This window comes from Sceloporus occidentalis, unplaced genomic scaffold (genome assembly GCF_023333645.1).
Source record: "Sceloporus occidentalis isolate IW3139 unplaced genomic scaffold, rSceOcc1.0.p SCAF_9, whole genome shotgun sequence".
Classification (NCBI taxonomy): Eukaryota; Metazoa; Chordata; class Lepidosauria; order Squamata; family Phrynosomatidae; genus Sceloporus; species Sceloporus occidentalis.
In genome coordinates, this window is record NW_028316989.1 from 49,104,730 (window position 1) to 49,120,670 (window position 15,941).

A 15,941-nucleotide genomic window follows, 5' to 3' on the forward strand; every position below is an offset into this window, starting at 1 on the left:
GAAAGAAGGTGATGCTGTAAATCAGGCCACATCAGCAAGGGAGAAGGAAAACCAGGGAGGCACAGGTTTAAAGCCACACTGCCAAAAGCTACTGTGATACCTACTGTGTTTTTAAGGGCACAGGAAAACAGGCAACTCATCCTAGACTTCCCAGGTCCTTGCAGCTGAGAGCAAGCGATGTACCAAACATGCAGTTATAGGGAGAGAGGGAGGCCGCCAGAGAGTCCAAGGGAACCACCCTTGGTCATCTAGAGTCTCGCTGCCCTCCGGCGCTCATCCTGGCCGCCCTCCGCTTAACTCGGATTGCTGGTCACATCTTCTCCATCTTCAGGGTCTTCTTCAGCCTTCATAACTCTGCAAAGACGAAACAGCTTCCAAGGCCAGCCTCTGCCAAGCACGACTGTCCTTCCCAGCAGGCTGTGCCAACGGCTTCAGCTGGGAAGCCCTACCTCACATGGCTTTTGTTTTCCCTGCCTCTGCGCCGTGGCACCAACTACTACCGCCTCAGCCGCTCAGACACAGTAAATATTGCCCAGCTCTGAAATATCCTGTAAACAATATGCAGACAGTCTCACATCAGTCCAGAGCTATTTTTTGATTTGCCCGGTACTTGATAGCTGAGTGATTGAAAGAAATAGCTAAGAATACATTCAGTGCATGCTCCAACGGTGAGTAATACGTTATGGTTGCTGTTGGCCAGCAGGAGCAAGAATGAGCCCATGGATCCCGCCGCAAGTGGGCGACACACTACTGCCACAACCACCATCAGCTTCTACAGAGCAAACGCTCCACACCTAATTAGCTTAGAGCTGACACTTTCCAAGGGGTGCCTCTAAGCCGCCGTGAAATTGGGCATGCTGGACATTGCTGGGAACCCCGCTAACCAGTCTGCGCTCTCAGCAACTTACAGCCGGCGGTAGCTTTGCAGTCATATGACCGCACCAAACAACGTTCCATGGCAGCATGAGGAATGCAAGAGTCTATTTTGACAAAAGCATCTCTGATGTTAAATTGGAAGACATGCGTGTAAATAGGAAAGGAATATCCTTTTACAAGCCAGAACCCCATTCTGAAAAGCAAGGTGGTTTCAGCTTACGTTTGCTGCCAGGCTGTCTCCTAGCAAGCTAGCCAAGAAGCCCCCCAGAGCCTGATCCAAAGTGTTAATTAGACAAGGTAACGATTAACAAGAGCAGGAGGGACAGGATTCCCACCCCTTCTTTTCACTCTGGTCAAGGCAGCTCACTCTTAAAACTTGCCATCTCTGCCACATTGGGTTGATGGCACTGAATGCGACCTCTCAGGCCCAATGGTCCAAAGAGCAGCCCATAAAATAAACTGGGTCCCTCCAGATTGTGAAGGCATCGAACGGGGAGGAAGGAACATAACATTTTTGTAGGGTGGCCCTTCTTGTAAAATCCCAAACGGTGCTTCAGTCCCTCTGAGAAGGCAGGAGGTTGGTCTGCTCAAGGACACTTGTTGGATTTCATGGGCTGACTTAAACCCTTCTATTCCACCCCACAGAAATAGAGAAATCCCTTGCTCACTCATGGCTGCACATAGGTCTGGCATGGCTTTTGCTCTGCCAACCCTTCTTCAGGCCTCTGTAGATGATCCTCCAAGCTTTGCCTACCAACCCTTAGTGCAAGTGAAGCTTCTCTTGGCATACAACAGTACCCAAATACTAGCGGCACTCTCTCCTCAATGGATATGTGCACTACACATGAAAATTATTACAGACAAAGATGAACGGTTGGTTTGGGGGTCCAGCACCAGCAGTGTGGCAATTCCCTTGGCCAAGGGGCCCTTCCAGCCACTGCAAATTGGGGTCTGCTGTTCACAAAGCACCATTTCTCAGATGAAGTGGGGCAAGGGCTGTGGGTCCTTTTCCCACCACAGACCAGGCAGGCGTGCATGGCACTCTGGAAAGGAGCCGCTGTGTTGCTTCCTGTGTTTCGGAGGCACACCCTTGCGCTCACATCAGAGTGAACTCTCTCTTGGAAGCACATTCCAGGAAGCCAGCTGCAGCCCAATAGAGTTTTCACAGGAAAACAACATTCCAGTAGCAAAAGAAAGAAAAAGAAAGCGGGATGATGAGAAGGAGTTTCATACAAACTGGACTGGCAGCTGCATGTGAGGCCATCTCAACTTAGGCTTCTACGATTAAGATGACGCTGAACTCTGAGAATGCCCCAAATGAACCGGTTTGTCTGAGCTGCTGTGGTGTCTTTTAATTCCACTGCTGATAACAAGTCCTAGCTGAAGCTTGCATCCAAATCCATTCAATGCGCTTTAAAATCTCTGCTTTCCAGAAACTGATGGGCTGCACTGACAGCGAGTCAAGTACTGAAAGGTTTCGAGGAACGTTTGTGGATTGTTCCCCCAAGTTTAAAATGTAGTAGGAGTGACAAGGATTAGGTACTCTAAGCAAGTTCAAGAGGGATTTTATGCAGCTCTAGTAGACCTTAACTGCTACTCATTTTCTTGATAACTTACAATTATATTCAGTAGTTCCAGAAGATTTCTGACAATGACAATTTTCTTCTTGATGCAACTCTTTTGTCATAAAGATGTATCTAATGAAATAGTTTAAGATTTCCTTTGGCGATGAAGAGTTTTTAACTCACTGTTTCCTCTAAGACCAGTAGTTTGGTGCAGGGGGATCTAACTGGAGTAGCAAGTGAATAGAAATACATTTGCATACATGTGTCAGGCTGCTTTAATAAAGCAAAACATGAACAGGCTATGTGTGGGTTCATTTCTATTTTGCTCCACAGACCAAGAAACCAAAGAGGTGAGAACTTCACATGATCCTTGAACCCTCACAAGACACTAGTTTAAAATCTGCCTTATGAATCCGGTAACCTACATACAAAAGAATGAATTTGTGGCACCTGAGTGTGAAGGTGCAAGGTGGTACTCATGCTATGCACCCCATGCAAGAAGAGGGGTAACATGAGACAGGATGTTCTTGAATTACCAGAGACAGTGGAAAGGGAGTGCAGCTGCTGAAATGAGGAGCGCTGGGTGCTATCTGCAATAAAGGTTATTAATAGGCTCTCCTTCCAAGAGGCCTGGCGTTTTGCAGTTCTTCCGTTGTCCAGGAAAGGAGGGCTGAGGCCAGACTAGGCTGGGTCGTTTTATTTTTCCCTGTCGTTCTAGAGAACTCAAGGTCTGCCAAGTCATGGATTGTTAACCTTTGGAGATGATCAAAGGTTAACAATCCACAACATCTGCTGTCAAGCCCAAGAAACACAACAGTGCCTACTGTGTCAGAGCTAAATCACTTGCCTTTTTAAACTTTCAAATAAGGGTGTGGTGCCCAGGTTCCATTTCCTTTTTTTTTGGGGGGGGGGGGGGAACTCACTGAGGCTTTCTAGGAAAAGACACAAACACACACAGTTTTCACAAGAAGAATGTTTTAAGAAAGAACCAGCAACAGACTTCTCTTTTCAGTCAGTACTGTTGTTCTGAGTCTTTATGTGAATTCTGATTTAAGGGAATGTTTTGTTGTTTAATAAAAATATATATACAAAAAAAGTTAGTGTTTAGTTAGTTCTGTTTGTTATTAGTTAGATTTGTTTTGTTCCTTCCATGTCTTTTAGATAGAGAAAGTGTGTATGCATTTGCATGTTTTGTTGTTTAACGAAAAAACTATACAAAAAACCCTTGCAGTGGGAACTGAGTAGGAAGGGAAGAACTGGGACACGTGAGCCTTTTGTCAGTGGCACGCAAACACACACACACACCCATTCAGAAACACTTTGCACCAACAGATAGAATCTAGTAGCAGCGCCATAAAGTGTCTGCTTTGCTTCAAGAGCATGGACTCCACTAAAATTCTCTGGAATGATAAGGTGCAGCTTTAAAGGAGGCCATCCTTCTCCATGGCTGTCGATGGGGAAATCTGAGGCAAATGCCAGCCCTCTGAGTAAAACGCAAGGCACAATGGCAAGAACCATTAAGAGGGGTCCACCTCCGCTGCAGCAGTCAACCTTCTACTAATTAATCCTTCCAGTCATTTTAAAGCCACATTTGCTGCCAAGTTGGCACTCTATGCCCAACACAGTCTCTTACATCCCAGGTGCTCATGTGAAATGAGTGGTATGTGTTTACATCTATTTGCATCTTCCTGCCTGCTAGCCCAGACTTGTAATATTACTACATCTGGTCCACACACAAGCACACGGCAATTTTGATTGTTAAAGATGACACCTTTCAAAGTCCTTTTCCACACTGAGGCAGAAACAATACCAGCTCTGGACCCAAATGTGCTGGTTCATGGACCACAGAAAACACGTACTTGTCAATGGTTGTATTAAAAGAAGGAAGAGAAGGAGAAGCAGGAGAACACAACTATGGGCTGGATCCACATTTCGTCTTACTTAGACCATTAGACCCTCTGAAACCAATGACTCCCTTAAGTCAACTGGAGCTTGTTATGACCCTTGAAATCGGAGGGACCTCAATATCAATAGGTCTCCTCTAAGTATGACTAAATCTGGATCCACACCATAGATGTTTTTATACTGTCTTATATGCCTGATTCTTTAGCTTTGCTAACCAACAGCTTCCATCCTAGTACCAATGACTAATACAGAAATCTTTTCTGAGTAGGAAAATACAGGATAAGCTGCTTTTTGATAGCCATGTAACCTACCAACATTTTGCAAAAACCATGATTTAGCAAAAGGAGGTTGTACCACTGCAATAGGGACCCCCACAGTTAGGTATGGGAAGGAAGGAAGAAAGGAAGGTAGGAAGGAAGGAAGGAAGGAAGGAAGGGAGGGAGGGAGGGAGGGAGAGCACTGCCCCCAGCAGCAGCTTCTCAGTTAACGGGCTGCTTTCTCCATTTACTCCCCAGCTCATAGTCCTTGGGTTTTGCAATCCTCCTTTTTCTTTGTCATATGGGAAAAGAAGAGGTTAATGTATGAAGACAGTTCATTACCCATTAAAGAGCTTTTAAAGAGATGACCTGGTGTGAGCCAAATGAATTCCAAGGAACACCCATGAGCCATAAGAGAAGAATTTCACACACTCCTACTCCATCCACAGGAAAAGGGAGCTGGATGTTTATGCAATATTGTGCATTTGGAGTTACGATCTGATTGCAAAGAAAGCTACCCCACAAACCTCCAGACACAAAGGCTGTGAGAAGAAAAGCCCAGCGATATCTTTCAGCCCACTACTTCTGTGAAATAAAAGGCAAAATGGAAACATCCTTTTTCAGAGGAAAAAAGCTAAAGGGTTTGGAATGGTCTGTGTTTTGCTCCAGAGGAAGAGGTCCTGCTCAGCCACATGCCTCCAAAGCATCCCTCCCCACTGACAAACCTCTCCCTGGGGTGAGGCAAAGGTAGTGCTAAATTCCTAGAACAGACCAGAGAGTCATGGCCCTAATGCCAGCAAACACATAAAGCTCCCCTCCAAGGAACATGTGGCCCCAAAGACCATTTTCAGGACCCCCAGATGTTCCTAGAGGAAATTCTTTTCTGTCAAGTTTGATGGGAGGAATTGTTCCTGCAAAGAAAGAAAGAAAGAAAGAAAGAAAGACAGACATGAAGAACTGCATCACTTGGGTAGGTGGGTGGTACAATTTCCCTCTAATACAAGGTTACCCCCCTCAAAACACACATATATGATATTGTCTTATAAAACAATCCAGCTTTTAAAAAATAAGAAGTGACTTTCTGGGCAGTTCCAGTGTCATTTGGATGGACTACTAAGCTTGCCCAGGATGGGGTTCCTTCCAGGGCTGCCCCTGAAAAGTGACCAGTGGTGACTGAACCTGAAGACTGCAGGCGCCAAAGCCTTGCCAGGAAGCCAGGGCCCTTCCTGTGGCTGCAGAACAGCTATCTCCTGAACACAGAACTTTGTTAGATTCATCCTCCGCCCTGTAATTAAGACAGGCAAGTCGTAACTCATTTAGCCGTTTCATTCAAGGAACACATTTTTCTCCCCACACAGAATTGCATAAACAGCAACTCCCAGGGCTTCAAAAAGGGAGAAAAAAACAACAACTCCGTAAACGGTTCAATCAGGTGTGCTTCTGAAAAAGTGCAAGATAATCACAGAACTACAGATTCTGAAGCCATTTCAAAGAGATTAACACCTGTAAGCAGGACCTCTCGGAAACACACAATCCTGTAATGTGCAACCCAATCCTAACTCTGAGGAATAAGGAATGAGTCCAAAACTCCCTTCTGGTGCAATTCATGGGCTCTGCAAGGAAGTGACCCCAATTTGCCTCCGTTAGAATAAGGTAAGATATGGGACCAGAAGAAGGGCCACGTCCACAATCACATCTTACCAAGGTAACAGCTGTGCATCTTGGCTGATCCAGCCCCCAACAACGACACACACACACAAGCCCAATCTTTTCCATGGCATCACAGACTGGAAACAAACATTTCAAGACTACTATCACATGGACACAAGCTTTTTAACATCTCTGCTACATTTCCACCCATTTCACTGTTAACCAGGGAGATTTCCCATAGCCTCCTCCTGTCAAGAGCCATGCTAGCCCAGCTCCAGTAAATCTTCAGCATCATACACTTCTAGGGCTGTTCTCTGGACCCCTTTAAAAATCTGCAAGACACAACAATGCATGTCTTTAATGCACAGAAGTAAGCAGATAAATCTACAATGCAGGATGCCATGCCTTTCTAGGGTCGCTGTTGGGTTTTTAAGGTAAATGGCATTAAGGAATGGCAGCAGGTGTCTCCCTCTGCCCAATACTGACTCTTTTAAAGTCAGCTAAGACATCCTCTGCCAGGGTCATCGTCCATCACTGCTGCTGCCCAGGAGCCATTTGGCACACTGAGTCTGCCTATTCTGCAAAAGCAGGTCAGACATGAGAGACCCTCCTAATAGCAGGGCTACCAGCAGCATAGCCTCTTGCTGCACAGAAACATACAATCCCACTACCATTGAAACTTAGTGCCAAGATACTAATGGAAGGCAGTAGAAAAAGTGGGAGACCATATGGCAGGTAGATTGATCAATCAAGGAAGCCATGGCTCTGAGTTTGCAAGACCTGATGACCAGGGATCTTGGAGGTCTTTCATCCAAAGTCAACTCAGTAATAAATAATGATGCCCTTCTAGCCACCCTACCAGTCAATATAGGCAGACTGCATTATTGTACACCCAGGAAAGAAGTAGCAATAATCACTAACACAATGCAAACACAATCCAGAAGGCAGAAGAATCTCTTGCTGGAAGATGTCTAATTATTCAAAGCAAGAAACTAAAGGCATATTTACTGCTGGCAACTGATGCATGACAGCAGCCAAAAGGTCTCTGCTGAGGCACTGATGTAATAACATGAAATCCAGTACCAGATGTCAAAGCGAATGCCAGCCTCTGCTGGTACCTCATTGCTGCAGCCAATGACTGGATGTTTCTGGCACTCAAAGTGGCCAATTCCCTTGGCAAGAATGCCCTAATTATCCCTATCTTCCTCCTCCAAAACATACACAGATCCACTGGTCAAGTGCAGAATATGCTGGTCTACTGATGAAGGTATCACCCAGAGGACACAGGCGTAATGAGTCCCCAAGGAGCAGTCAGGTTTGCTTTTAACAAAAGGCCACCTTTCCCTTTCACTTTGAGCAGCCTCCAGAGAGCTATTTACTGAATGCAAAGCACACAGCAATAAAAACACTCTGAGAACAACAGGCCAGCTAGTTCATCCTCATAGACCAGAGCGCACTGGGGAAGTGTCAATGTGCGTATGTACATGTGAGAAAGAGAGAGCATGCTTTCAAGTCACCTGTCGCATATGGCAATCCCATTAATTTCATAGGTTTTCTTTAAGCAAGGAATCCTCAAATGAGGTTTCCTCTGAAAGAGAGCCCATAACAGCTGGTCTTCATTGGTGGTCTCCCATCCAAGGACTAACTGGCCCTGCCTCCAAGGTCAAACAGGATCTGGTGCCTTCAGCTCTTTAGCCCTTTAAAAGAAGTAACAGTTGTTTATTTTCAAGGTTATTTTTTAAATCTTATGATTTAAAATGTTGCTTTCAATCTCGATTTCCGAAGGAGCGAGCGGCAAAACCATGGTGCTTTGTTCTTGCATTTCCCCAAAGCTACAGACAGGAGACAGCTACTCTGGCCATTGGCATCCTGCTGGCTTCAGTCTGGCCCAGTTCTCCTAAATGCTGATGCAAGCTGCCGGTCAGCAGGGTCCAGATCAGAGCAGAGGCAAAGGTTCAGGTAGCTGGAATCTGATCAATAGGATGGCAAGCTCCCACAGAAGCAGGGCAGAGACACTCTTCTGCTCCTGGTGGCTCTGGTCCTCTATGAACTGAGCAGCAGATGTTGCTCTCTCTGCAAGGCCCCATGCAGAAACAAACTCCAAATTGATTTAGAAATCAGTTCATTGTATTTTGGCCACGTACACATACACATGTTTGAAGTCTGCAAGAGCTGAACATGTCGTCACATACTCAAGACACACTTATGTTAAACATCTGTTAACGTTTTTAAAAGGCAACATGCCAGTCAGTATAAACACAGCATCCTCTAAAGATGGGTCAGAATTGGTTTCTGCTCAAGACAATACAGGATGTTTGAGAATGAAACATAGAATGTATCTCTAACATTATTACAGTAGTTAACATCTAAATCACTGCTTTGTTTTAATAACATGTCCAAAAAATTCATCACCTTCCCCTAAAGGCTTGGCCAAGAGCAGAGGGCTACTATAACAGGGATGACTAACGGAAACAGTTAAACCTGCAGGTAGAGCCATGAGCTAATATGCTCAGCTCTGCTGCTGTTTTTGCAGGTCACACAGTTACTCCAATGGCAAGGGTTCCCATTAGAGGGGCAGCATGTTGTAGTAGTTGGACTGTTGGACTATAACTCTGGAGACCAAGGTTTGAATCTCTGCTTGGCCATGGAAACCCACTGGGGAAAGCAAGGATAAACCTTCTATGAAGAGATCTTGCCAAGAAAACTGTGTAATGTTCACCTGACAATCACCACAAGTCTGAAATGACCTCAAGGACATGGCAACCACAAGTGTTCCCATTACTACTTTTACTTCCAGCATGCAACAAAGGCGGGGGGGGGGGGTCATCTCTGTCCTACTAGTCCGAGGGGTAGGACCTCCAAGCCCTGCCTCCCACTGCAAAGCCTCCTTCCCGGCTCCTACATTTCAGCAATTATCCCAGCAGGGGAGATAAGAGAGAGGAGAGGTTTCTGCAAGATGCTAACAGGCAAGAAAAACAGGGCTGTTGAGGCTGGCAGCGCAGGCAACAGTCTGCTCCCTTCCCAAATCTCCAAGCCTTCCTACGATCAGGAGAGCAAACAAGCAAGTAAGCTTAGACACATCCCAAGTTCTGCCATGGCTGTCACACGGACCCCAAGCAGTTACACAGGACTCAAAACAGTTCCCCTCTCCTTCTGTGCTGCAATAAAGCGGGAAAGAAACAGTTCAAATCAGGTAACACTGGTCACTACATATCACCATTCATTTCCACGTAGCCTCTTTTCACAAGGGAAAGGCTTGGCTGTCCTTTTGCAAGAAGACTGGCTGTGCTGTCCCAACCAAATCAAATATATCCACACACACACACATATGAGAAGAAAGAGAAGTGAGGCCCCATTCTGCACAATGCCTGACAGCACACAAGCAACAGAGCTGCAAGGCTGTAAAGTGACAAGTAGCAACTGAAGCTCCAGCCTCACGTTTACCCAGCGATGCTTGAAAACCTTCCTCAGGGGACAAGCGAAAGACGACCAAACAGGAATCCCAAGCAGTCTAGGAGGATTTTAGTCACAGGCAATGATACCAACAGGAGCCATGAAAGGCTGCGGGTGTTGACAAGATGACAAGATAACCAGCCATACTGGAAACAGGAGTGTCAGAAAGGCAGGTGCGCCCAAAAGTTATGGAACTTGAGCGAACAATGAAAGAACAACTGGCTGGGGCTGCTAAACAACTCAGGCTATATCCAGTGAAAGGCTACAAGCCCCTTCTTTATCGCTTGCTTCTCAGACCCCCAACATAGTCCTCATGGCAGAGCTCTCCCTGCACTTGCCTGAGAGGAATGGAAGGAAGCTTCACTCTTCTGGCGAAAGAGCGCATCCTCTCCACCCCTCTTGGCACATCAGGTCAAGACAGAAAACCTAGCAAAGGCCACCATGCTTTGGACATATGGTGAGGGGATATGGCCCTAAGGAAATGGCCAACCATGCTTGGTAAAGAGGGAGACCATGTTTGAAATCCCCACTCGTCCATGAAAGCCCAGTGGGCCATCTTGGGCAAGTCATACTCTCTCAGCCTCAGAGGCGGCAAAAGCAGCCCACCTCTGAACAAACCATGGCAAGAAAACCCTGTGACAGATTCACCACAAGTCAGAAATAACTGAAAGACACACCAACAACAGCAACAAAAAGGAAGGAGGAAAAGAAGAAGACCTTATCAGAGATGGACAGACCCCTTGAAAGGATTTGCTGTTGACGACCAGGGATCTGAGACTCTCTCATTCGGAGAACAGCCAACTTATCTAGTGAAGCTTTCCAAGGTCTTGCCATAGTCATCAAAGTCATATATGCACAAAAGCACATGTATACGCATATGTACTGGCAATGCAGGTGAGCCTTAACCAGAGCTTAGAAAACTCAAATTTGGATTCTAGACCAAAAGGCCCTTTTATTTTTCAGGCTCTGGACCTACTCGACTAAAGCTCAACCAGCCTCTTCAAAGCCCCATCTCTCACTTGTGTTAAGAAAAAGCAGATATGCCAGGGAGTCAACTGGTATATTCTGGCAGATACAAGGTGCCATTTCCCTCTAGTTTTAAAGTTATCTGCTCCCCTTGTCACCCTCCGGCTGCCACGCTTGGCAGCATCTCTGTCAGGAAGCAACTGAATCTGTTCCTGTGTACTTGCATTCTAGTTGGGATGCCTTGGTGAGGAGGCTGTATTCGTGTGAAGCCAACCTCACAAACAAGCCAATGGGCTGTGGAGCAGAACTGGCCACAATGCAAGAGAGCCCTTTCCCAGGCAACGGCCACAAAAGAACCGCTTCCCCTGGGGAGCTTTTTGTTCTTTCCAACAGGCTTCAGCTCCAGCCCAGCCTCCAAGCCTCCGTCCGTCTGTCCGTCCGTCCACAGAACGGTGTCCTCTGGGGTTCCTATGGCTCTGTGGCTCAGGGAGAGAGACACATTTAGGGACTCAGGCCAGGCTCAGCTCGCCTTCCCTGGCACCCTGGCAGAGTATGCCAGGGCAAGGGAGGTGAGATTGCCAGCCAGGAAGCAGGGAAAGAGGAAGGACGGAAGGGAGGGAGGGAGGGTAGGATAGGGTAGGGCACGGAATGAAGGACAGAAGGGAAGGATGGATGGATGGATGGATGGAAGGAAGGGTAAGGTAGGGTTGGGAAGAAGAAAGGAAGGACAGAAGGTAGGGTAGGATAGGGTTGGGAAGAAGGAAGGTCAGAAAGGAGGGAAGGAAATGTAGGGTAGGGTTGAGAAGAAGGAAGGAAGGAAGGCATCACTCCTGAACCTTCTGGACTGGGAATCTGATTATTAGCCTTTGGTGTTATTGTGGGACTTCCAGTCATTTCTGAGGCGCCTCCCTCAACCCCCCCCCCCCAAAAGACACACACACAAAGCAAAGGGTCCAAGGCTTTCCTGTCTGGCCTCCATAGATTCCTGTGGGGTTTGGGGGGGGGGCCTCTGGGAATGCCGTGTTCCAGAAGAGTTTCTTCCTGCCGTTCTGCGAGCAGCAGCATCGGTGGCATCTGCAGACGATGCGGCTGTGGCTGGAGATGCCAAAGCCTCCGATGGCCTTCTTCTAGAGCCCCCCAAAGCCCCAGGAGGCTGGAGGAAGGGATGCTGGGCCTGTAGGCATCGCTGCAACCCCCGCCCCGTCCTCTGGGCCCCCTTCCCGCCCCACTCGGCCATGCCTTTGGAGTGGCAATGGCGAAGCCCCCATGGCTGGGCCATGGGCAGCTCGGAGGGAGGGCCTCGGGCGGGAGTTGCTGCATGGCAGAAGGGGGCTGGGCCCCTGTGACCCTCCCCCGCCCGGCCAGAAAGGCGGCCTGCAGAGAGCGCCAGCTTCAGCAGCATCGCTGGGGACCTTGGAGCCCCACCTTCCCCCTCGGAGGGCAGAGCGCCCCCCAAAAGCCCCAGGGGCAGCCCAAAGAGGGGAGAGCCCTCCGGTCTGTCAGGGACATCCTCGGGCAAACAGGGGGCTCCCCAATTCTGGCCGGAGGGGAGGCATTCGACCCCCCCAAAAGGCCCCTCTGGGAGGCCCGCCTCTTCCTTCATCTCCAGGGCTCCCAATCCCCCAATGAGGGGAGACGACCTGCAGCCCAGCCCTCCTTTATGGGGCCCTCTGGGGAGGCGGGGCTCCCTTCGGGGCCTCCCTGAGGGCCCCCCAAATTCCCCACTCACCCCTCCTCCGCTTCCGCTTCCGCTGCCTCCTCCGGCCGCCCCTTCCTGCTTCCTCAGCCGGGACTTGAGGCTCTTCATGGCGGCCTCTGCCCTCTTCGCCGCCGCCGCTCCGTTCTATCTTGAGGAGCCAAAACGGCCGCCGCGCCTCCTGAGGCGGCCGCGCCTCCTTCCGCCTATCCGTCCCCTTGGCCAATAGGAGGCGCTCCGAGGAGACCGTCTCAGCCAATCAGGGACGCTATCGGCGTTCGGAGGGCGGGACTTCCTCCCGCTCTCTCTCTCTCTCTCTCTCTCTCTCTCTCTCTCTGAGGCGAGGAATAAGCCTCTTCTCGCCTCACCTGAGGGGGCGGGGGCGGGGTTACGGTAGCCACGCCTCCTGGGCGGAGCCGGCCGCAGCCGAGGGTTTAAAAGGAGCGCCGCTCAGCAGCGCGCCTCAGTTTGGGATGAGTTTCTCAAAGGGGTGCCTGGTTTGCGGAGGGAGGGAAAGATAGCATTTCTGACTATTTGAGGGATCCCAAGGCAAGCAGGGCCCTTTTGGGTGGCCACACGGCCCTTAGAGTTGCTTTCCAGGACTGCAACTCCCAGCATCACAGGGAATGTGGTGGGTTCTGGGAGTTGTAGTCCTTAACAGGTTCCTCTATGTCAAAATTTTGGGCAGGGTTGTGTGTTGTGTTGACGTAAAGGAGCATGTAGTCATGGCCCTGGGTTGAGAAAAGTGTGGAGTACACATAAATATTAAAAAATAATACTTTTTGGAGATTGGACTACAACTCCCAGCATCCTAGGGACTGTGAGGGGCTCTGGGAGTTGTAGTCCAGGAAACATTCCCCTCCCTCAAATTTCAGGGGTGTTGTGTTGATGTAAATAAATGTTATCATCTGACTTGAATCCTGTACTTAGAGACACATGGGATATACATGGAATTAATAATAGTAATAATAATGCATTTGGAGAGCTGGGAAGGTTGGGGTTGGACTACAACTCCCATCATCCCAGGGACTGTGATGGATTCTGGGAGTTGTCGCCTAGAAAACCCTGAGACCAGAAACAGAAAACCTAGGCCTAGGACTAACACCTCTTTTCCTGTCAAAGAAGAAGCCAGTGTGACTTTGAAAGCTTGCAGCCTATAATGGTGCATTTTGGTTGGCCCCATAAAGGTATCCTCCTTTGGATGTGACTGAACTCCCTTTTTGCTGAGCTGAGGCATTGCCACCTTAAGCATTTATGTGAAGCGCTGCAAAGTTCACAGACTCCTCCGAAAGCCCTTTCTCCCTCTGAGCCGCAAGCGAGCGCAAAAAGCTCCTTCAACAGCATCCCAAGAGAGACGGCGCAACCTGAAAATAATGCATCTAAATTTATACCTGCTGCGAAGGGAGCCCTCCGCGCAAGGAATGCGGGCCATGCCTGCGGGTGACCTAAAATTACAGGAGGTTACAGACGTGATATTTATCCTTTTAAAAGTAGCACCAACCAAAGGAACGGAGGGGGACTGAGAGGCCCTGGGCCGCCTTCTTCTTCCCAAGGGGCTATTTGTAGTTGGGGAGGAAAAGGGCAACATCAAGAACATACCAGACGGCTCTCTCCGGTCCCTGGCAGTGTTTGTCTTTCCTCGCTTGATCCGGCATCCCCATCACCAAACAGATACAAATAAGGCAGCGCATGATGCGCGGCTACCTAACCTGCCGGGTGATGCACAACGACAACCATCCCAGGCATCCTCCTTTGGGGGCCAAAGTGTCTCCCGTCGGATGAGGTCTGCCTTGGAAAACCCAGCCTGCGTCTGCGCCTAAGTTAGAAAGGCCTGGAATTTGGAAGGGAGCTTCCAGCGTCTGCGGAGGAAACGGCCCTTGCGCTCTGGGCTTGGAGGAGAGCAGAACTGGGGCCCAAAGCACACTGGAAAGAAAGAAAGACTTTAGGGCCAGACTGTGCTCACAGTCAAGGACCCTACCCCTGACTTCGTCCTATTTTGCAAGCTGCGCTGGGTTGCATCTACTTAGCAGCTAGGAAAGGCTCTGATCCAAAAGGAAGCCCAAAAAGAGCTCTGGATGCCAGTCGGAGCTGGCAGTAATGGGCCACCAAGGGTCGAGCCCAGTAAGAAGGTAGCCCACCTCCCTGCCATCCTCATATAGACCATCTGCACATAATCTGGAGTTAATGTTTTAATTTTGTGCATGAAACAAAGTTTGTGTACACTGAAATATCAAAAAACAAAAGTGTCCCTGACTCAGCCACCCATGAAAATGTTTCAGCTTTCCGAATTCGGAACAAGGGAGAGACAACCCCTTCCTCGAATTAATGGTTGAATTTAATCATCTAAACTCTAAAGCTCTTTGCATTACGCACAGCGCTACCACCTGGTGGGTTTCTGGCACAACATTTTTGCTTTGGCAACGTACCCGACTTAGTTAATCCAACGTCCCGCAAAATGAAAAATCATTTGAGAAACTGTTTTCCCAAAACTGAAACTGTTTGGAATATTTAGATTTTGATAAGAGACTTTTCAGAAAGCTGCATCTTCAGCCTTCCTGATAAACCTGAAGGCAAGCAAGATAAAACAGCCAGATATGCAAACTCTTGCGCCATCTAAATCCAATCCACTTCAGAATCATAGGCCAAGACTTCATACGCTTTTAGCATAATGTAACTATACACCAGTGTTATTTTTCTGGATCCCACAGCTGTGCCAGGCTCAGAGGCCTTAAGTTCATCCATTGCACAAAGGCCAACCGACTCTCCAGCCACCTTGTAGGTGGAGACAGACAGAGAGGGCTGACCCCCCGCTGGACAAGTGACTGGCCAGACTAGGAGCTGCGCTTTCCAACCGCTGAGAAGGCACTACCATGTGTGCCACTATTTTTGCAAAGACCTCGCCATGTCAGTCTGGAATATCAGTATTCAAAGAGATCTTGCAGCACCTTTGGGACAAACTGAGCGAAGAAAGTTGTAGCGTGATCCCTCTGCATACTATTTTTACATCCTTCTCGTGCTGCTTTCTAGTTGCATTGTGTTAGTGAAAGGATTGCCTCAGCAGGGCTGGACACAAAAGTGGGCTCCTGCAAACCTGCTGATGAAATGGCTTTTCCCACTGAGGTTCACTCCCTTCCCTGTCAGCATTCTTTCTAATTGTCCTCGCCACTGGCTCTGGAGAGGCGACAAACCCAAGCGGAGATGAGGCATCCTTGCCTTGCTCTGGGCACATTTCTTGCAAGTCTCGCACTTTTAATTCAGCCGGAATGATTCAAGCACTGCTTGACGCAAGATGAAAACAATATTAACTATTATGAAAAGTGGCATGAGAAGAGTGCAAAAATGTTATGCAGAGGGATCATGCTACAACCTTCTCTGCTCAGTTTGTCCCAAAGATGACTTTGCTTAAGCCCTTTGCCATCTTCTTCTGAGCCGATCACCCTCTGAGCAGATAATGCAACACAGAATATTATAATGGCTAAGCAGGTCAGCCCTGGTTAGTACTTGGATAGGAGGAGATCGCCAACTAATACCAGGTGCTATAGGCTATATTTCAGGAAGGAAGTGGCAAAAGCA

General features: G+C 48.4%; 1 protein-coding gene across 3 annotated transcripts in view; it reads right to left on the reverse strand.

The window, feature by feature from the left end:
• The window catches only part of UACA (uveal autoantigen with coiled-coil domains and ankyrin repeats), a 38,416-nt gene extending 25,897 nt beyond the window's left edge, over nucleotides 1-12,519 (reverse strand). For 2 of the 3 annotated variants that reach the window (XM_089539348.1, XM_089539346.1), the window contains exon 1: nucleotides 12,402-12,519. In XM_089539348.1, coding sequence (XP_089395474.1) covers nucleotides 12,402-12,479 — 78 coding nt within the window. In that variant the 5' untranslated portion in view covers nucleotides 12,480-12,519. Of the gene's footprint in view, nucleotides 1-104; nucleotides 489-12,401 lie in introns of those variants that run through there. The other variant, XM_089539349.1, reaches the window with a different exon arrangement.
• Between the last annotated feature and the right edge of the window lie 3,422 nt (nucleotides 12,520-15,941).